The sequence below is a fragment of the Denticeps clupeoides genome, chromosome 3 (genome assembly GCF_900700375.1).
Source record: "Denticeps clupeoides chromosome 3, fDenClu1.1, whole genome shotgun sequence".
NCBI lineage: Eukaryota > Metazoa > Chordata > Actinopteri > Clupeiformes > Denticipitidae > Denticeps > Denticeps clupeoides.
Genome location: NC_041709.1, coordinates 5227748 through 5249623, shown reverse-complemented (window position 1 = coordinate 5249623; position 21876 = coordinate 5227748). Strand labels below are relative to the sequence as shown.

The following is a 21876-nucleotide window of genomic DNA, read 5'->3' as shown; positions in this document are numbered from 1 at the left end:
GCTGGCCTCAATGACTGCCAATTCCAGCATGTGGTATGAGTGACCGAGTCTACACTGTACTGAGCAAAAATGTGGATTTTTATTTGAATGTCCTCATTGATTCCAATTTTGGGTCTTTTTCAAGGTTCAAGGGGACAAGGTGATCTATTTAAATTCCTTGACCTACAGACCAGATGGCGTCAACCCTCTCTTTACATATCCAGTACAATGTACTTATGAGATGTATGTTTTTAAATGTTATACTCTTAGGTTTTCATTCTTGTTAATGTGACATGCTAATAACAAACTCTTGCAGGACTGCACACTGGACATCCCCAGTTTTAGATTCTAGTGACTGGAATATGAAGATTACAGACTGGTTCAAGATGGAGCTCATGAACAGTAGGTGTTGCCATTATGCCTGAAGTGTGTGTTTGTTTGAAGTTTTCTGTAGGATTTGTCCTAATCTCAAATATTCTCAGGTGACTTCAGTGGACCAGCACTATCCAAAACATTTCATTTGGGTTCCACCATCCCTATCAGGGCTTCGGTAGTTTCACAACCAAACAGACCTCTTCAGCTATATCTAGATGAATGTATAGTCACAACGAGCCAGGACCTGAATGCAGAAACTCAAGGACACCCAGTCATTACGAATGCTGGGTAAGGTGCCCTTTGCTATACTCTGAGATGTTCAATTCCCCCCCCCTCCCCAAAAATGAGACAAGCTAATCTACTCCATAATCTCCCCCCCTCCTTTCCTTAAAGGTGTCTTGTGGAAGGAATGTATGGTGAGAGTAAGTTTCAGCCTAGAACTAACTTCTCTGAACTCGATCTGTCCCTCGAAGCCTTCGGATTTGCTCTTGGAGAAGAGGTAGCTCTGTATTTGGGTTTTTTTTTTTTTTTTTTTTAAATCATGGGCATTAGACAGTCTGGCTCTTGGCTTTACTAACTCAATGTTGCCCAAGGTCTATCTCCACTGCACGTTGGGTGCATGGGAGATCCAGGAGGCCAAGGTGGACAAGAAGGCCTGCAACTATGACATAGAGACCGGCTTGTGGGAGCTGCTTGATGACTCCACCCACAGTGAGCTGTGCATCTGTTGCGATTCCATCTGCCACATTAGCAACGGTGTGTTCTGCCACTTATCCCGTGAAGAAAAAAAAAAAAAAAAAAATTTTTTTTTTTTTTTTTTTTTTTTTAGATTTTTATTTATTTTTTTCTCTTCTGATTTTAAACTTCTACTCTGGTCCAGACTCTTTGCCCATTCTGAAGGTTGGGCCATTTGTGATAATTGATGACCCTGCTGTGCCACAAGAGGCCCTCAAAACTGCAGTCTTGGAAAAGGCAGATGGTTTGTCAGATGAGGTTTTGTTTTATATTTTTAAAAATAATCATAATAGATCATGTTTCTTTTCTTGTAGGTAAGAATGAGGCTGTATTCTGGTTGCTCACAGTCGTTGGACCTCTAGTCTTAATCATTGCCATGGGATCAGTGGCCCTAAGCTATTATTTGTGCATCTGGAGAGGTGGAAGACTTGGGTACCGTCCCAGCAGAGACCTATTAAATAAATATTAATTTCAACAGCATTTGGCATTGTCCTGTGTGTTCTTTTAATAAGTGACTGTCTCCTCATTTTAAATGTAATTGTGTCCCTGGTGTTGTAAGTAGGTAAGACATCAAGCACTGTGGAAGTTCTGTGCCACACGTGATTCAAGGCTTCAAGCCTAAATGCAGCAGCAAATTTTTCTATTTGAGGTTACAATCTTCTCTGGTTTTTCAGTCTGAAGCCAGAGCCATATTTAAATGTCTACAACGTCAGTAATCCAGCCACTGGGGCATGCATGTAACCACGTATGTCTTTGAGCTGGTTCCAAGCCCAGGCAAATGGGGAGGTTGTCGTGAAGGGCATCCGTTGTGAGCTTTTTGCCAAATCAACCGTGCAGACAACAATCCATTGTGATTACCCCTAACAGCAGAAGGTGAAGGGAGATGTGCCTACAACACTGGATCAAATCTGTTTCATATCACTAGGTTTGATTTTGTGTGCTTTGGTTGATTTTACCCATGAATTGTGTATGTGTGTGTGTATATATATATATAAAATTTTTTAATTTATTTTTCCCCTTTTGCCAAGTTAAAGGCTTTGGTCTTTAGTTCTTAATTCCTGCATTAGACCAAACTAAATACCCTTGACCTTGCCAACAGTTCTGTGTTTAATCCACAAGGTGGCCCTGCGTCCTCAGCTTGTAGCGCTGAAGCTCTGCTGGTGCATGCAGCCAGCTATTCCACAACTGGCAGGGAGCTGCTCTCCAGAGAAAGCCAGAGCTCGGAGCGGTTTAAGGGAAGGTGGGAGTTTAATAGAGGATTTGGGGCTAGTGTGACACATTGAAGTCAATGGAGTGTGTGGAAAAAGTGAAATTAGTTTGCTTGGTCTTTTACATATAGATACAAGCTATTTTGTAAAACATGTAGTGTAGATTTTATTGAATTTTTAATCTACATGGAACTCCGTACTGTGCTTTGGCTCGTACACTTAAACTATCTTGTGCGGAAACTTGAATCTGTGGAATGTGTGAATCATCCCATTTAAGGTGTTTTGTTCAATAATTTTAAAATAGCTGAAAGGTACTTATTTTCCCCTTTGCACATTCTGGGGAAAAAAAATGTTTTTGCACCATTTATAACACATTTCCCCTCCCTGCACGCACACACGCATGCATTCATTCATCTCTTGATGTTTTAGTGTTGTCTTTTTAGTCTTCCTTGTTGAAGAGCTCTACAGCTTGATGCTCACAGGATCAAAAGGCTGAGTGACAGTCTGTTGGTTGTATCGCTGGCCAAATAATTTCAGCTTGATTGTCAGCGAATAAATGAATGCCTGACATTTTTAGCGTGCATTACATCCCCGGGCTTTGCAGGAGACGTCTTGTTAAATGCTTTCGAATTCTTAAGTAGCTCAGACTGCTGCCTCAGCCGCCACCACCCACCCAGACATCAGGCCCCTCCTCTTCTCCCCGCTCTCTCCAAATCCCGTATTCCCTTGTTCTCTCGCTCCCTCTGCTTTTCCTTGCCTTGGGCTGCCCTTTCCCGCTCATTAGAATAATTGGAATTCTGCTGCAATTGGCAAGTTGTGGAGATGTGGACCTGTGCAGTAAGAGGCTAAGAGTAATGTTTTAATTCAGCTGCGAGAGAGGCAGCCCCAGATCAAATCCGCAAACATTTATTATGAGGCGCCCCTGAGCAATATTAGGTCACATTAGGAGGCCCAAGGAGACAAAGGACTGATGAATTGAATTAATCTCTCAGTCGGTGATGGATGGGGTGTTCCGAGAGGCCAGGAGAATGGGAACATTGTTCATCTGTCACTTCAATGGCCACAGCCCACTTTGATTTGTGCCTTGTGTTGAAGGCCACAAGTGTGCAAGAGGGTTTCCCCTTTACCCCTGTCCGTCTGCAGGAGACACACACAGAGGCAGACAAAAATGCATTCCTGGCTCCACCCTGCATGAGAATTCATTTTAACCAATACCACTATTAATGAAAAAGTAATGTGCTCATTCATCCATCTACAATAAAAAAAAAAAAGAGTGTGTATACAATTTTAATAAATTCATTTTGTTCCAAGCGAAATGTGATCAATCAAAACAAATTCTTCAGTTTGAGACTGAAAGACTTGCCACCTTTTGATCTGGTGCTCTTGTGCAATCTCTTTCAGACATTTCTACTTTTCCTCTTTTGCTATTAATTTCCCCACTGCCCTCTGGGGCATTTGGGGTACCAGCAGTTCCTATTAAAACAGTGATGGATCATAGTCCAGTGGTTTGGCAGCTCATGATTCTGAAAATGACTGCCAAGGATTTGAGGGATGTGGAATGGATGTTTCATTCAAAGACACCGACAATTTGGCTCTTGGTCAGGGGGCAGGAGAGAGGTCATTCTGAAGGCAGTAATTATATAGCTTCATCTAAACAGGGTCATTTACTGCTGTCAGCAACAGGTTGTTGATGTAAAAACTATGTAGTGGAGAATAGCGGAGACTCACCATGGACTGACATGAGAATAAGAAAAATTCAATTTTTTTCACGGATGTGAAAACACATAAAGGAAGGAAATGCCCAGGAAGCATCATGTTTCACTGGGCTGTAAATTTCAGTGGCGATAAAAAGCGAGCAGCACAAGTTCTCAGAAGAAGTCAGATAACAACAGCACATAGTGCAAAATCAATGCTTAATGGATGTTACATTCTCAGACGGATGAAGAGGTTCAGTCAATGATTTTGTGCTGGCCTCCTGCATCTGCCAATATGTACTCACTTCATTCCAGAGGGTCTAATATTATATTATTATCCATCCATTTGGTGCAAACAGTAAAGAAAAAAAAAATATGTGTAAGCCATCCTATCATGAACGCTGCAGAATTGTGGAGCAATTCAATGCTTAAATAAATACGCAACAATGAAAACAGCCAGCACTTCATTACGCAGGCAATCATGGCCCAGCATGCATAGAATGTTGCAATTGTGTACAATGGCGGGAGTGAATGGGCTTCTAGAGCTACAAAAGATCTGCCGATCACAGAGCCGAATGCCGGCAGCGCAGTCGGAGCCCCGTGTGAGAGGCGAGAGCCTTCTGAGATATGGTTCTTGGCACGGGCCAAACTGATGGGGCTGAGTGGTAGACCGTAATCCGCGCGGTGCATACCCGGCCAAAAACAAATGTATCTAAAGCGTTAAGTGAGTAATTTCACTCAGCGTGATTAAAACGTGCTTCCATGGCCCGGAGACAAAGATTCGATGTGCTGAGGAGGAATGTGAAAAGTACATAAAATTAAATAAGCGCCATATGCTGGAAATAATGCCAGATCAGGGGGAATTATATTGGGCACAGCAGACCATGCAGATTGAGAGGACCTTGGCAACGTCTGTGCATTCCTTTCAAAAACACACACACATATGCATGGCATTAATTAGCAACTTGGCTATAAACAACAGGAGACAAAGGCCCTCATCATACATTTAGGAACCACACCGGGTTCCTATGAATTTTAAATCCTCTCTTTTTTTAAATGGGGAAAAAATGAACCAAAAGGAACTTTGTCTTAAATATGCAAATTGTTTCCAAGTGCTGCACGGTGCCAAAATGCATGACAGTTTCTTGTTTATGCTCAGAAACGGCCGGGTGACGACAGCTTGCCGAAAGCACAGATACTACAGCCAGGCGAGTGTCTGGGGAAGTAGCTCGGAGTGGCTCTCACGCTCTCCGGACCACTGTAATTTTCCTGGGTGGAATGATGGATGGGACGGTGTCAGCCTCTGTTCATTATAATGCACACCGTCTATTCTTCCCTCAGACAGCCAGTTCTTCAGGAAATGCCATTTAGGTGTTTCAGGAGTGGTTCCCCTCCAATAACATTCCAATTGGAATTAAACTCGCTGGCCTATAGTGTTTAGAAGAAATGCATCTGTGGTTTTGTCTTCGTTCTGCAGTTAAGAATAAGCAGATTTACTCAAATAAATTAATGAATAAATGTTAACATGTTAAATAATACATGTTTGACCCCCCCAATACAATATTCTTTAAAGGCAGTAAGGTCCAACAAGATCAAATAATGCAGAGGTTCTTCCTTTCAAGCAGTGGAACAGCTCTTTGAACTCCTTTTAGGCTGTTCCTGGAAACAATTAGCAATTTCCCACCCTCTAGTTTCATTAGATCAAAACAAGAAGCACGCCGGCACCTTGAAGGGCTGAGGGTCTAGACGTGCATTAGAACCCGCTGCTTCAGCACAGCGTCTCTCTTCTTGGTTCTGACTCTGATGGAGCGTTGCTCGGGTTTTGCATTATATTCAATAGATTTCTTAAAGTGGATGGTTCTCCAACGCGCGAGCTTAGGGTCTTTACACTACAAAGGTGTGCCGCTACTATGGAGAGTCCTTTAGAAGCCTGGAGGTGATATTGAACAAGGAGAGGAGGGGGGGAAATTATGCGACACATGAATTCGGCTGTGTTCCTTGAGCTGAGGGATCAATAACTGCTGGGCTAAGCTCTTACTATTCTGACATCATATCGTCTTCTTCCTGACACGTAAAAAAACACATAAAACCAGCTGGAGATGACATTTTCATGACATTTTTTACTGTGAGTCTATGTGTAACTCACTAGTCAGTGGACTCAGTTACCATTAACCATGGTTACTGCATCATTATCTGAAATAATAAATGTTAAACACTGGCCACCGGGCCAGGCCTGCCCACCACAGGGCACGCACACACACATTATTCACTTACACGCTCAGACCTACGGCCAGTTGAGAATCACCAATCAACTGAGGCGTACATGCCTTTGGATGGGAGGAAACCGGAGGACCTAGAGGAAACATGCGGCAACATGAGGAGAGCATGCAGGTCTGAAGCGGGATTCAATGTCCCAGTGTGAGGTGTGAGACCACCGCGCCACCATGCGGCCCATTACAGAGCCAGTTATTTCTTTTTCTGAATGTGTCTTTGGAATATTTGTCGGATACCAGTTCAGGTCCTTTCGGTGTCGCCACGCCACGGGAATTTTCTCAGCACTGGTTGGATAAAGAGTTCATCTTTTTGTAACTAGTCCTTTGAGGCAGCAAGGTGCCAACATGCTGTCTCTCTGTACAAATATACAGTATTTATGTAGGAAAAAAAAACCAAAACCCGCATTTGTTGCCCCACTGAAATTTCAGCCTTTATTGTGAGAAATAAAAAAAAAAGAATGCATAAATGGGAACACCAAGACCGAATACTGATACTGCCAAATCAGCACAAATTTGGAGAGCCTCAGGATCTTGCAGACCTTGGAGAACCACTGCATGCCATCTCTGGTGCTTACAGGCACTGAAACACCGAAGAAGCATTTGTGGTTTGTGACCCCGTCCTTACCGCGGGGTTGGGATTAGCCTGAGGTCATGTTCTGTATTTAGGGATCAATGTCTGAAGCCACGAGAGACAAATCCAGAAATAAGAGTAAATAGAACACAGTGGGGCTGCTCGGCCTTTTAATCTCCCCACGTTGGCACGGGTTTCCTCTGGGTTCTCCGGTTTCCACCTGCCGTCCAAAGGCATGCACACTAGGTGAGTGGGTCTAGCATTTCTGGGAATCTTTTCATCCTGACATGTTTGCAAGGTGCAAGTTTCACAACAAACTAAAAAGATTTTTTTTTTTTCTTATCGCGTTTATGATATCTGACAATAATGTTTTGATGTCAAACACTTTCTTGCTGCATGGTAGCCAACTATTTCACCATCCCATCCCATCATGAGGCATCTTTAGTACCTTTATATCCACAAGAAAACATGAAAATGGAGGTTTGGGTCTCCCGAAGCCACGCCCCTTTCCCCCCGAATTACTTTACATCATTAGCAGAGTTGTTTGCGTGGCGTGGCGTGGCGTGGCGTGGCGTGGCGTGGCGAGCAGGTCGGTACGGGCCTTTGTTATTAATCGCGGGTGTTACAAGTCGCCCGGCGAGCGCGTCGGGCGCCTCTAGCGTCGCAGGACGCCGGAGCGCCGCCGTGATCCTCCTGCTCTGGTCACGTGGGGGAACGGGAACGCGAGTCTCCCTCGCAGCCCGCCGGCCGCCATTACGGCGCGGTGCGCGCTGGGCGCCCGGTGGCGGCGTCGCACGCACGCACGCACGCACGCACGCACGCTCGCTCGCTCGCGAACGTTACCGCGAAGGCGGCGAGACATAAACAACGGCCGAAAAAGGGAGTCCGTGGCGCGTTTAGCGACGCCTTCCTGCCCCCCCCCCCCCTTCCTCCTTCTCCGCGCTTCTCTTCTTTCTCGAATCGTTCCGTCGCGGGTGTAAATGCAGGAAATAAAACCACGTTCTCTCTCTCTCTCTCTCTCTCTCTCCCTCTCTCTCTCCCCGCCTGCGTTTATTTGTTAATCATAGCGCCGGCGGATCGCCTCCATTTCTGGACTGGCTGTCATCGCCTCCCTCTCCTTCCTTTTCTTTTTGTGTGTGTGAGTGTGTCTGTGTTCTTTTCTTTTGGTGTGTGTGTGTGTGTGTGTGTGTGTGTGTGTGGTTAAACATCATTCGCTGCCATTCCGACTCGCAGCGAGCCTTAAAGCCGCACGCCTGGTGTCTGGGAGAGGACGTTCCGTAATGAAATCAAACAGAAAGGAAGGGAGGATTTTTGTGGCGGACTGACGGCTACTTTTCTCGCTCCGCCGGCGGGTCGACAGCACGCTTCTTTCGTCCTCAGTTTATTTTATTTTTTATTTTTATAAAATATGCATTTTTTGTGAAGTGGAGGGAGGAAGGAAGGAAGGAAGGGAAGGATTGAACACATTCCTGCTCGCTGTTGCCTGTTGTACAGAGACGCCGCGGACGGCGGCGGTAAGAAAGCGAACCTATAAATAGCAATTCTGGAAGAAGAAGGAAGAAAGAAAGAAAGAAAGAAAGGAGGAACGAAAGAAGGAAAGAAAGGAAGCGCGCAACTATCGCAACTGCTGGTGCACGCGCGCACCGGTCGCGCGCAATGGGAATATTACAACATTCATATTCATACGAGGAGTGATCATCGTTTTCGGGGGATTTTTGTTGTTTGGCCGCGGGGACGTTCTGTCGCAGACTCTCGCGCACTCTTATTGTTCAGGACAGCTCGGAATTAACGTGACAGCCGGCGACAGGGTCGTTTCGGAGAAGTTCTCGGATCTCCACAAAACACAGATATATATATAATATCATATATATATCATTTAAAAAAAAAAAAAAAAAAAAAACTCCGACTGCATCACCCCGCCTTCACTCATTTTCATGGATTTTCTACCCGGGAAAATTCCCACTCCGCGTGGATTACGCTGTTATTTAATCGCCGAACCGCCGACGACGGGGGGACTGGCATGGACACGGGTCGCAATTCCCCGCCACTGGGATTAAAAGCACGGGCGACAATGACGAGGTTCGGGGCGCCTGGCCTGGATCGGCTGGTTTCTCTCATCTGCGGACGCACTTGGATTTACAAAACAAACTATTAGTTCGACGCGTGGAATCATTTTATTTACCCCCCCTCCCCTTTCCTCCCTCCTCCCTCCCCTCTTTCATTTCAACCCTCCTCCTCCTCCTCCCCAAATCCATTCCCCTCTTATTCTACTATCACGTGTCTCTTCTTGTAATATATAAATTATATACATAATATATACATATATATATTATACGCCCCCCCCCACGCGAGGCGACCCATTTGCCCCCCCCCCTGCTCGGTTCTGATACCGATCAAGGATTTCGACATGCCCCGCACTGACGACCCAATCGGCGGACGATTATGACTACAGCGGCGAACTGGGTGGCTAACGGGGCGAGCCTTGAAGACTGCCACTCCAACATCTTCTCTCTGGTACGGTGACCCGATCGTGTCCACATTTCAACACACGCGCAGAGAGAGAGAGGGAGAGAGAGGGAGGGAGGGAGAGAGAGAGAGAGAGAGAGAGGTGGGGTGGCAGCGTAGCGCTGAGCCCTGCGGTACAAAGGTGAGAGAATGGGCCGCTCGTTGGCGCCGAGAGTCACTTTACTCAGGCCGGCGCTGCCATTTCCAAGACCTCTGCTCAATATTTCTAGGCCACTGGTCGTCACGTTTCAGCGAACATTTGCCACGGGGGGGGTCTGAATGTTCTGCAACGCCGGCCGGCCCTCTCCGTGGAACCGTCTAAGTTCACGCTGTAACTTTTCAGTGTGACAAGAAAAAAACCAGGGCCGTGATCTGTCACCCGTCACCACACATTACCACAATCCCGGGGTAAACTTACATTTTACATTTACATTTACAGCATGCCCTTATCCAGAGCGACTTACAATCAGTATTTACAGGGGACAGTCTCCCTGGAGCAACTTAGGGTTAAGTGTCTTGCTCAGGGACACAATGGTAGTAAGTGGGATTCGAACCCGGGTCTTCTGGTTCATAGGCGAGTGTGTTACCCACTAGGCTACTACCACCCTAAACTAGTCTATAATATGCTCATATAATATTTAGAATATGCTGCGTGTATCTACAGGGATACAGATATAGTACTATTGACACAGTGAGCTGGGGAGCTTCTAAGTCTGTAGGGACAAATGGACAAAATATTGAAATGAGCGTAATCCATAAACATTTTATTCATCACTTTACACTTGGCCAACGGTGGTTCGGAAAAAGTAAAGCGGTTCGGTGGGCGGAATCACGAATGGGCCTGTCACTCCTCCGCCTCCAGCTCTCGCGGGAGCAGAATTCCCACTTCCCAGATCTGGAGACGCGCAGGGCGTGCGTTCGAGAGAAACCGCAAGTTCGCTTTTAGGCTTTTTGGCTCGTTTGACCTTTCGGGTTACAAGCGGTGGGTGAGCGTGACGTTCGTGGTGCCTTGTCGTGCTACAGCAGGTCAGTGGGACCGGAGATTAAAGTAAATGCCGTTGTGTTGCGCCCGTGCATCGTTGCCACTCCCGTAAAATACCGCGGCCCACTTGCAGCAGCGGGAACGGAGCTAGTGGCTGGAGGCTGGAGTTGACGCTCGGCTCGGTCCCGTGGCGGGCACACGTCAGACCCGCCACAGTTCACTCTGCGCTCCGACACTTGCGCGCGTGCACATGACCTTTTTATGAAATGCAGGCTGATGTGCCACACAGGAAGGTGCAGGAAGCATTGTTGCTCACTTTGGGGCACGTGGCGAGAGATAAGAGTATGCGCGATAAAACGTAACGCCTTCCGTGTGAGCAGTCTGTGTCGGAGGTGCGGGACTAGATGTTGCCGAGGTCAAACCTCTTCCTCGGCGCACGCTGGGATTGTCAGGCCGAGTACTTCGGTGTGTTTTCTTCAGTTTAGTTTGGCGGTTCAATATTTGATCATCTTGAACATTATTTGCTCATCAAAAAATGTCACCGGAAACCCCAAAAGGAAAGGAATGCAGCGGGGCGGTTGACATATGGATTGAAGTAAAGAGCTCGGTCAGGAAGTTGGGGGCTGCAAAGAAAGAAATGTGGTTCAAACGTGAAGTTAAAAATAGTTCTGAAAAATGGAAAAAACAACAACAACACACACACACAACAGAGGGCGAACGAGCGGAGAGAGTGTCGGGGGGGGGGGATCTGTTTTCATTTTTGGAAAGTATCATGTGTGACGACGCGCACTTCCCGAGTACAAGCGCAGCGGGCTCGTCCCTGCGTGGCCCGGCCACTACTTCTGTACCGGATCGCGGAACAAACACGTGTTGATTTTTATTCCCCTTTTTCCTTGACGAAGTTAATGGAGCCCTCTCCTGCTCCCCCAGAAAGGGCCGCTTCAGCCGAAACGCCGCTAATTAAGTGTCATCAAGTGGAAGTACAATGTGATCAGCTGAGAGGCTCATTATCCGAACGGTATTCCGGTAGCGAGTGCGGAGCGTAATGGAGACTGGGCTTTGTTGGGCAGTGTTTTTTTTTTTTTTTTTTTTTAAGCCGGGGTCCTGCCGGTGTCATAACCGCACCGATCTAGTTATTTATTTATTTATTTATTTTTAGTGTTCGACCGGGTCAGCCCGCATTGTCCAACTCATGTGTGCGAGGGTCAGACAAAGGTCAATTTCAGCGGGTATGGCATGATCCCGGCTGCTAACAATACACTTGCCCAGCATAAGGAGTGTTTTTTTTTTTTTTTCCGGAACGTTTCACACCTCTTCAGCCCGGCGAGTGCCTGGTCATGAACTGCTTCTGAACTGCCTTAAAAAAAGGGTGTATGCAGGTTAGTGACCTGCTGCACAGGTGAGGCAGCTAGTTTACTGTCCTAGGGAAGCGAGGCCACGGCCGTAGTCAAGAGGTGGGGCGGCAGACCCCTTCCACCCTCCCGCTCAAGTGTTGGGCAATGTGGAATTTCCCCAGAACTCCTTGCATCTCCACCTCTGTCTGTCCTGCTGTAGACCATAAGCCATAAGCCAACTGGTCAACTCCTGGCGTTATGGATTCTGGGCAGTGGTGGCCTAGTGGGGAAGGAAACGGGCTCTTAACCGAATGGTTGCGGAATCAAAAAAGGTGCCACTGAGGCTCCCCGGGCGCCTGTCATGGCTGCCCACCGCTCACCAAGGCCGATGGGTTAAAAGCAGAGGACACATTTCTTTGTGTCACCGTGTGCTGTGCTCTGCTGTGTTTCCCAATGGCAAAAACAATCCCTTTTCAACTTTTCCCGCTTCCAGCTATGAGCTTCCCACGTCATCCATGCGGATGTTCTGCCACGCCAGCCAACGCTAATAGATTACGTCAGCACAGATCGACCTGTTAATCAGCCTTGTCGGCCTCTGTTATGAACTCGGTAAAACCGCGTCCCTCGCCCCGGCAGCGGGGCTCCTCCGTGCCACTGCGGCGAGGTACGGTCAGGCGGCGACCCGGGCCCGCCGGCAAGGAGAGAAGCCGGGGCTGTGTGTTTTGGGAGCGCGGTGGTTCGAGTGTGAAATATGTGAGACTCGCCATGCCAGCTGTGTGCTATTCTTAGCCCCCAGGCACCCGCTCCCATGCGGGGTGGCATGAGGTGGGGTGGGGGAGAAGAACTGGCAGAAGTTGGCAGGCTGGCAGCTACCGGTATGGTGAGAGGGAAAGGTGACACCCGGTGAGTCAAGATTGCCTTTCTCAGCTTACCGACTTGTTCATTCAGTCAAGTAATATCACATAAATACATTTATGCTCCTCTGAGGGCCGGTTAGCCACAACAGGCTTTCTTTTTATATAAAAGTGCCTATAACAATTGCTGCAGAGCTCTCACGAAACCACGTGTTCGGGAGGTAATAGGCCAGGATTATTTTGAGAGGGTACGGCACAACAGTAATTTCATTCAGAGCAATCACTCTAAAGACTACAAGGACGACGAATTGTTTTCATGAACCTTGCTCAGGTAGGAAGGGGAATAGCCATTGTGCAACTGCCTGGAACTACCCAGAGGCCATGAAATAACAGGTGGCGTTTTTTCTTTTTCTTTTTCTTTTCAGTATAAAGATTAAGGAGGCGCCTAGAAGTGATAAGAAAAAAAAAGTCATAATTTCTTTTTCTTTCTTAAATAGGGCCTTTTTCTTTTAACAACACTATATCGGGTAGAAGAATATCAACAACAGTTAGCAACCTTGCTAGTTAGCTGTAGCTAGGAAATGGAGAGCTAATTAGCTACTCGTTTGCTATGATATCAATGCAATTTGACAATGAAATTGTGCAACTGCCTGGAAGTACCCAGAGGCCATGAAATAACAGGTGGCATTTTTTTCTTCAGTATAAAGATAAAGGAGGCGCCTAGTAGTGATAAAAAGTAATAATTTATTTTATCTTTCTTAAGTGGGGGCTTTTTTTAACAACACTATATCTGGTAGAAGAATATCAACAACAGTTAGCAAACCTTGCTAGTTAGCTGTAGCTAGGAAATGGAGAGCTAATAGCTACTCGTTTGCTATGATATCAATGCAATTTGACAATGAAATTGCGCAACTGCCTGGAAGTACCCAGAGGCCATGAAATAACAGGTGGCATTTTTTTCTTCAGTATAAAGATAAAGGAGGCGCCTAGTAGTGATAAAAAGTAATAATTTATTTTATCTTTCTTAAGTGGGGGCTTTTTTTAACAACACTATATCTGGTAGAAGAATATCAACAACAGTTAGCAAACCTTGCTAGTTAGCTGTAGCTAGAAAATGGAGAGCTAATTAGCTACTCGTTTGCTATGATATCAATGAAATTTGACAGTGAAATCAGTTAACGTTAAAAAAAAAAAGATTGTGGTGGCAAGTGTGCCGCTAAAAATACGTCCAGAGGGTTTGACGCACATCAGAATGCTCACAATGCTGATTGGATCGGTTGTGACATATGGCTTCATTTTGCTCGAGTGATTTATTGGAATTTTGTCTGGAGGAATCGACGCGGAATGCGAGAGGGAAGTGAAGATGCGATGCCGATGACACTCCCTGGGAAGTCGCGGGGAAGTGTTGATGCCGATATTGTTTACAATACCAAACCGGCCCGGCACACAGGGAGCCTGGGGGAAGCTGTACCCAGATGTTCGCGAGTCGACTTGCCAGATCTGAAAAAAAAAAAAAAAAAAAAGGGATAGCAGGCTTGAAGGAATGTGAAGACTTTATTAAGGTCGCGCTCCGCTATGCGGGGGACAGTGGCGAGGGTCACGGCGGCAGACAGTCTGTCCATATGTGATTCGCCGATGCCCCATCTCTGTAAGCAAACAGCAGATTATAGGTGTTGGGCTTTGCCAGCGGCGGGTCAGAGGATCCCTGCTGAGAGCTTGGCTGGAGTGCCGCTCTTGGCTCCTGTTCCCACACGGCTCAGGTGTGAGCTGCCGTACAGTGCTGACTAGCTGCGGCACCGATCTCGCGAGGGCGGGTTCCGAGGTCCCGCCCTCGCCCTCGGGGGTCCGCATCCCGCAATACCGCTTAAGAGGAACAGGGCAATGGTTCTGAGCGCGATAACAGCCGATACTACTGACACCGGCTCCTTATTCTCCGTGTGCCGCGTCCACCGCTTGCACAAGTAGTGGCTCTAGAATAATGTTTGTGCACATCTTAAAAAGCCATCATGGCTGAGCCGACCAGGGCTTCTGTGGGATAAATCTCCCAAACTGCTCCGGGTTTCGGAGTCCGATTCTGTGGGCGGTTTCTTATGTGTTAGTCATGAGATGGTAATGTTTTTCAAATTGAGTGCACAAATGAGAACCAGGTGTTGGGAGAGCGCGCAAAGGGAGGTGGAACTCTGGAGCGCGCGACCGGGAGAAGGGGGGAGGGAGACTCGCAGAGCGACTGACTTCACTCTCTAATTTGCAGTCAATAGAAAGGACCCCTAAACTGCTCGAAATGTTATCTTTCTGCTGTAACCCTGGAGACAGAATCTTGAAAATTGAATAAGTTGCACAGATGTTGTATGTTGCCTAGCAACTGTTTTTACTTCCACTCTGTGCACCTTGTTCTCCCCCTCTTCTTCCCTTCTCTTCTTTCCCGTGACTGTCAGAGTTAATTAAGTTGCACGGGGGACGAGCTGGTAAAGGAGGGCTTGGTTTATTTATTTGGCCATCAATAATGCATGCTAATCCCGGGTCAGTGTTTTTAGGTGCTTCCTTGCTTGCTAAGTCGCCCACCGGCCCATTTTGTCCTTGCCGCGCTCGCCTCCGGAAAGGCTTCCGGTCGCCGCCGCTGTTTGCGACACGTGGGGCTCCGCTCCGGTTCGAAACCTCCCACCACGCGGCGTGCCCCGTCACGTGAGGATTCAGGAGGGGCTGCGGACGAGTGAGCGGGCGTGAGCGAGGGAACGCCTCGGCCTGATTGGCAGGCCCATCCGTCACTCAGCCCCGGGGACGCTTGCTGCTCTAATTAGGTCGCTTGCCTCACTCGCCTCCCGGGGGCCGGAGCCGTGCAACAGAGCAGCATCAAATGATGCCCCCTTGCTTTTGTTAAAGGTGCCTTGTAAAGGTGCCCGGCGGAGGGCCAAATAAAAGCACCTGTTTGGAGCCGTGGGGGAAGGGGGGAATCTTGCCGCACCTGTTTGAGGCTTTTGTGTTATTTTTCAACCCCTCCCTTCTCACTCGCTCTCTCCCGTTTCGGTGACAGTGGCCCGTGTTTGCCATTTATCAGAGCGTCAGTAGTAACATATACACCGAATGGGGAACACGCATGGGGGGGGGGGGGCAACGATGGCTATAATTTGGGTTAATCTCATTTCAATGGGTTAATTGAGGAAGGGAGAAGCTCGTGTAAGCCAGTTTTAATTTCTCTGGAGCCACTGAGGCCAATCGTCGGAAAAGTCAGTCACGGCTCCGGCTCTCTTGGGCAGGGGGTGACGGCCACCCGGACTCGCGTGTTGTGTCACTGTTGGTGGCTCACGCTCTGGATTACCGCTGAGGTCGGACAGGGCTACTCATGGGGTAATGGGCTCAATCGCCACATTGCTGTGCACATGCAGCAGGCACTCGGGCACTTTGAAATATTAATCGGAGGCCGTGCGTCTTTTGACTACTGGGAAACGGTGTTAAGGTCACGTTTACAGTACAACTGTGTCTGAATCTCTGTCGGTGTTTTATTTCTGTGTGCGGCGAGAAAGCCCCAAGGTGCTAGAGCACACAGATATACATCACTAGGCTCACATTCCATTCTGTCAGAAGATGCTTTTATCAAGATGAGATTATATTTTAACGAACGGTTATCTCAGCTCAGTGTCACAGTTGCTCAGGGACACAATAGTAGTGAGTAGGTAATCCACCAGGCCACTTTCATAGCAGATTGCATGTTGGGCTCACCTGAGATATTAGAGGCATTCTAAAATCCCTGATGTCACAGTATCTAGTGGAAATCTCCATTGACATGACCTCTAATCAAACATGTATATTTTCATCACAGAAGCTATATCAGTGTCATTATGGTCACAACACCCGTTCACAGTATAGTATTAACTGTTAAATGTACACTATACTTCATTCTATACCATTCTATACTGTAAGCACAGCCCAAAATTGCCAGTGTGAAAGGACACTTACATTTACATTTACATTTACATTTACGGCATTTATCAGACGCCCTTATCCAGAGCGACTAACAATCAGTAGTTACAGGGACAGTCCCCCTGGAGCAATTTAGGGTTAAGTGTCTTGCTCAGGGACACAATGGTAGTAAGCGGGATTTGAACCTGGGTCTTCTGGTTCATAGGCGAGTGTGTTACCCACTAGGCTACTACCACCACTTCTCCTGTCAATTGCTACGCTGGGGGTATATTTTTACGAGATGTGGCACACTGGATGTGTTTAGTAATGTGGGATTAACCAGTCTACCATGTGCTAAGGCTGTTGCTATCCAGGCGTTAAATTTACCATAAAAGAACGTGAGCAGCTGTGGTTACCTGAAGATTCCATCAGATTGTGACCTAGCTGTTAAGCGTGACTGTAGAATACGAGTCTATACGTTTATGCCTGGTCTCGATGTGCGATAATGTGTGATGTGTTGCAGGACATTGTAGGTCAGGGGCTGAAAATAGCTGCCGGAGTGTCCGCTCTCCATGCAGTGACATCACGCTCCTTCCTCTTCCTGTTTGCCTCTCATGGCTTATTCCAGGCACCTGTGTTCTTGTGGAGCTTCTGAACGCTGGCACTCATTAGAAGCGGCTCTGAAATGGGATAAGTCGCTGTGTTTGTTTGGTGCTGCAGTCTGGTGGTTGGTTGTAAACAGCGCAACGCGGCTTTTTATGGGCTCCTGGAGATTGTGTTTTTGGCTGTGAGAGAAGCTGTTAGGTTTTATGAATGGGGAGTGCGTGCCACTCGTGTTTGACTGCGGCTGTGCTGGAGCCGAAAGAAAGTGCGAAACAAAAAGGGCCGAAAGCAGGAACGGTGAAGGTGGTGGAACTCGACGGGCCAGATTTGGGAGAAGCTGTGGTGGGAGCTGCTCGCGGGGCGTCGCGCACCAGGGCTAGGCTGCTCGTCGGCAGTTCTGGGAAAAGACCCTTTTTGCAGAAGTGCAAGCCAGATGATTCATCCACTTCTTTAGAGGTTCAAGAGATGCTCCTAGATATCCTCCTCCCGTGTGTGCATATATGTGAAAAAATAGACTTTAGCTTGTTTGCAAGAATACTGGCTCAGCTTCCTGTGTCATAAAGAAGATTCTTGGTGTGTGTGTGTGTGTGTGAGAGAGAGAGAGAGAGAGAGAGAGTGTATGTGTGTCAGCATGGGCTTTTGCAACCGTACAGCAATCTTGTGATCTATTCAGGTGGGTGTTCCTCTTCCGTCGCCTCATTTCAGGCTTATTGTGCTTTATCAGGGAGTGTTTGCAGGTCGGACTCACGACCGCTCCTCCTCAAAAGGGCTCAGTCAGCAGCTCCGCTCCCCACGTCAGTACTTCCTAATGCGCGGTGCATCTACGGCGGCCCCGACTCCATTATGCCCAACGCTGTAGCCGCCTGAGTCCTTGTACAGAGGGAACCCGCCTGAGTCCTTGTACAGAGGGAATCTGTTTGAACAACACTGCTGCAGTTTTGGCTTTTGCGCCCTTTAAGGAAGCACCAAATTGCGGTTTTTGTCAGGTTGGTGCAGTAAAGCGAAGTGAACGGTGACAGGAGAGGCGCTGCGAGCGGTGGTGTTCTGAGGGCGAATCCCGCAGATGTGTGCAGAAGACCTTAAAGCTCCTTTCTCCTGAGTCACAAAGTGCTCCTCTCTCAGGGCCCGGGCCTCTTTTTGAGCCGCTCGCTAATGACCACGGCGCCGTCACTAGACGCTAGCCGCTCCTCGGGTCCCCCCCGCAGGGGTGTGTGAGAGGGAGCCCGTCTCCTCGCTCGCCGGCAGCAACCTGCGCACACCTCATTATCACATCATTGGTGTTCTCATTTGGAGGATGACTCTCGACACCGCCGCCGCCACCGCAGCCTGTTAAACGGGCCCTCCGATGCGACGTGTCGTTTCCAAACACCGCGGCGACAGGGGAGGGGAGGGGTGGGGGAGTGTGGTCTGAATGTCAGACCGACTGGCACTGGATTACGCCACTTCTGGCGAGCCTGTCGATGCAGGACATTGGAAATAATTTCACTACCCACACCTACTAATGACGTGTTTTTCTAGATAGCATGAGATTATGATCTATGGCATGTTTTAGAAAATGTATGCTTCTAAAATCTGATTGGCTGAGCCACATTGATAGCAGATTGATGCAGTTATTCAACATTTACGCACCTACAACCAATTAAATTTTACATTAATTAAGGCCATTTACACTGTGTGTACTGAGATGCTACCAGGCGCCTGTAAACTGCCAACTTTTCTTGGCAGATGATTTTCTTTCTTTTTTAATTAATAATAAATTATTTATTAGCTCTCATGTCAATCACTGTTATGCACGTTTCTCTACTCGTGGAGAAAAGCATTTAATAATATTGAAGACGATGTTCTGATTACTACTCATCCTATGTGGGTAAAGATGATATGACGATGATTAATAAGTGAAAGGGATATCTATTTTAGCATGTATGTATTACAATTTGTACAAAGGTGTTAATAATGATATGTATTTACATATTAATAAATCTACTAAAGCTCTTTTTTGCACTACATAAAAAAATCTTAATCCACAGTTGCAGGAGAATGCAGGCTAACGCAAGGGATAAGGCCAACAATCACAGATGGACCGTGGGGATACAGGACAAGGCACATTGGGAACTATTAGCACATGCATTATATGCAACATTACATTGGTAGCAGTGATTATGTATAAAAGAATAGTGGTGCAATGTGGTAGATAAGACTGATAAACAATATTAAACACATGACTCTACAGTATATTTAGATTCATAGCATTTAGCAGACGCCCTTATCCAGTGCGACTTACAAAGAGTAGCTACAGGGACAGTCCCCCTGGAGCAACTTGGGGTTAAGTGTCTTTCTCAGGGACGCAGCAGTGGTAAATGGTGTTTCAACATGTGACTTTGTGGTCTTCTGGTTCATAGTGTCTCACCCACTATATGTTTACATGCCTCTGCCAAGTTTAGTTCTCATCATGTTATGAACGCTCTCAGCGTTGCACCATTAAACATAAACCAAACCGTGCCCCGTGTGTCAGTAATGAGATGATGCCACTTTTATGCCAGTTTGCACGAAACAGTGTTTCACATAGGCGCCTCCTTTGTCCCTCGGGCCTTTTTTTTTCGGCCTCAGCTTATCGACGTGCAGCTGTTTAGATCTCCAGTTGCTCTGCCTCTGTCATTGGGGAGGCGTGTGTCGTAATTATGATGTGCATTTTTGTGAGCAGCTGGAACAGGTTATGTCCTCAGCTCTGGTTCTGCACACCCCGATATGAACAATCCTCCTTCGTCCTCCATGCAGTGGCCTCTCATGTCTCTCATCTCTCTGTCTCTCTATCTTTGCTTTTGCTCCCTCTCACAAGGTGCCCCCTGTCCGGGAGGGTGTTGTTAGCCAGGTTAGTGTGCGGGGGATGCTGGAACCGTGCTGTTTAGTAGCTGGCCAGAGGCTGCTTGCCAGGGCCGCGTACCAAGCCAGGGATCTGTTCCTGCACTTCCAATCTCTCATCCTCCTGAATCATTAAAATCACTTGCACTTCTCTGTCATTTGTAATAAGGTCATAGAATGAGACCGTTTTTAAGTTCGTTATATTCGTTATGTGCCCGGAAAAATGCTGCATCGTCTTTAATTCATGCAAATAGCAACATTGGCTAAGATTCAGTGTCCCCTGTCTGTTTCTCTTCATTCTGTCACTCTGCTGCCTCGCTCCCGTCCGTTTGCAATGGCGCGACGGTGGATTGCTGAGACACCCTCTTGCTTGTCAAGGCTGCCGCCTGCGCCTCGTTCTCTCGCCACGGCGTCCTCCACAGACGCAGACGTCCTCTTCGTTCAATCAAATGAGATTGAGAAGATGTCAGATGGACTGTGATTGGCCGTGTCAGAAACTCACTTTTTTTGTCTCTGTTTGTGCAGTGCTTATTGTAGGTAGCTTACAATTCAACAGAACAAATCAAGAAAAGCCCTCCAGTGTTTTTTTTTTTATTATTATTATTATTATTATCAGATGATTAACGGAATTATGAGATCTGGATAACATACTCTTTGAGCAGGCTGTGATGGGGAAAAAAAAAAAAAAAGACCTACGAGCGTGGCTTTAATGGATAATCTAAAATTATCAGCGGGATCTTAATGAGTGAGTGTTGCGTCTCGGAGGTTCTGCTTATCTGCGTCTGTAAATGACAGTAATAAAGCGCTTCCAATGGGGCATAAAATGCGCGTGCGAAAGTGCAAACATCCGAGATGTGGATAAGATAGCGGCAGCTCGTGACAGCCATCCTGATTGAAGTGCTTTATAATGGCACGTTGTTAATATGATAATTCCAATCTGAGGCCAAACGCTTCCTCCATAATGACTTTTATACACATTGTTCAAAACAAGTGCGCTCCTGTGTATAACAGTGTGCACAATTTAGTCCTTGTCCCCAAGGGCCCGGTATGTATGCAAACATAAGAAAATCCCCAAGACACCAGCCGGTGGAATGATGGTCACATGATGATAGGGGAACAGCGCCCTATTAATAGACTTCTGCCGGCCTCATTCTGATTTCATGACGTCGCATTAGTTTAGTTTAGTTTCTCTTACTTTGGTGCCCTAACCCTCCTTCTCTCTCTTCATTCGGTCTCAGGCGGAGCTGACTGGCATCAAATGGCGGTGCTACCACTTCCGCGGTGGTGGGGAGTACGGCCCGGTGATCTCAGCTCCAGCGCACGACGACCCGGTGCTGCGCAGCTATACGCGTTGCGTGCAGGCCAACCTGCTGTGCGTCTGGCGCCGCAAAGTCAAGCCGGACGCCAAGGAGCTGTGGATTTTCTGGTGGGGCGACGAGCCCAACCTCGCCGACATCATCCATCAAGAGCTGGAAGGTAGGTTCTCTCAACCTGTGGCCCAAGCCGACAGCATGACCCCAACTGTCCATATGCCCGGTTTTTAAGAGTCTGAGGTGAAGGTGAGACTCGGAATTTCAATTTTTTTTGCCTAAGACCTCATTCAGCTGTTTCCACATGACCATATGTAAAATGTCCAATATTCCCGTACATGCATCCTGATCAGCATCAACATTAAAAACACTGACAGGTACAGTGAATAGTATTTGCCCAAATTGCCCATCTCTAAAGTGCACAGGATTAGGATATAACCAGTGACATGACACACAGACACAGATCCTAATATTCCTAATAAGGGAGGGAGGACGTGTCGTGAGAGGCGGAGCATTATCTGGCAGAGCATTATCTGACTGGTAATCTTTTTTTTTGGGTTAAATAATTTGAATTCCATTAGAAATCTACTGTAAATATCTTATTAGAAAGAACAAGCTTGAACAAGAACCAGCTTTGAAGCATAAAATTATTATTGCCATTGCTGATTATTTCTATTGCTAATGAAAAGGAATCACC

At 47.1% G+C, this 21876-nt stretch overlaps 1 protein-coding gene across 3 annotated transcripts in view; it reads left to right on the top strand.

Moving 5' to 3' along the window:
• Nucleotides 1–7950: 7950 nt before the first annotated feature.
• Nucleotides 7951–21876, top strand: part of LOC114786155 (mediator of RNA polymerase II transcription subunit 13-like) — a 69252-nt gene continuing 55326 nt past the window's right edge. For 2 of the 3 annotated variants that reach the window (XM_028973020.1, XM_028973018.1), the window contains exons 1-2: nt 7952–9349; nt 21108–21345. In XM_028973020.1, the coding sequence (XP_028828853.1) occupies nt 9278–9349; nt 21108–21345 (310 nt within the window). In that variant the 5' untranslated portion in view covers nt 7952–9277. Of the gene's footprint in view, nt 9350–21107; nt 21346–21876 lie in introns of all 3 variants that reach the window. The other variant, XM_028973019.1, reaches the window with a different exon arrangement.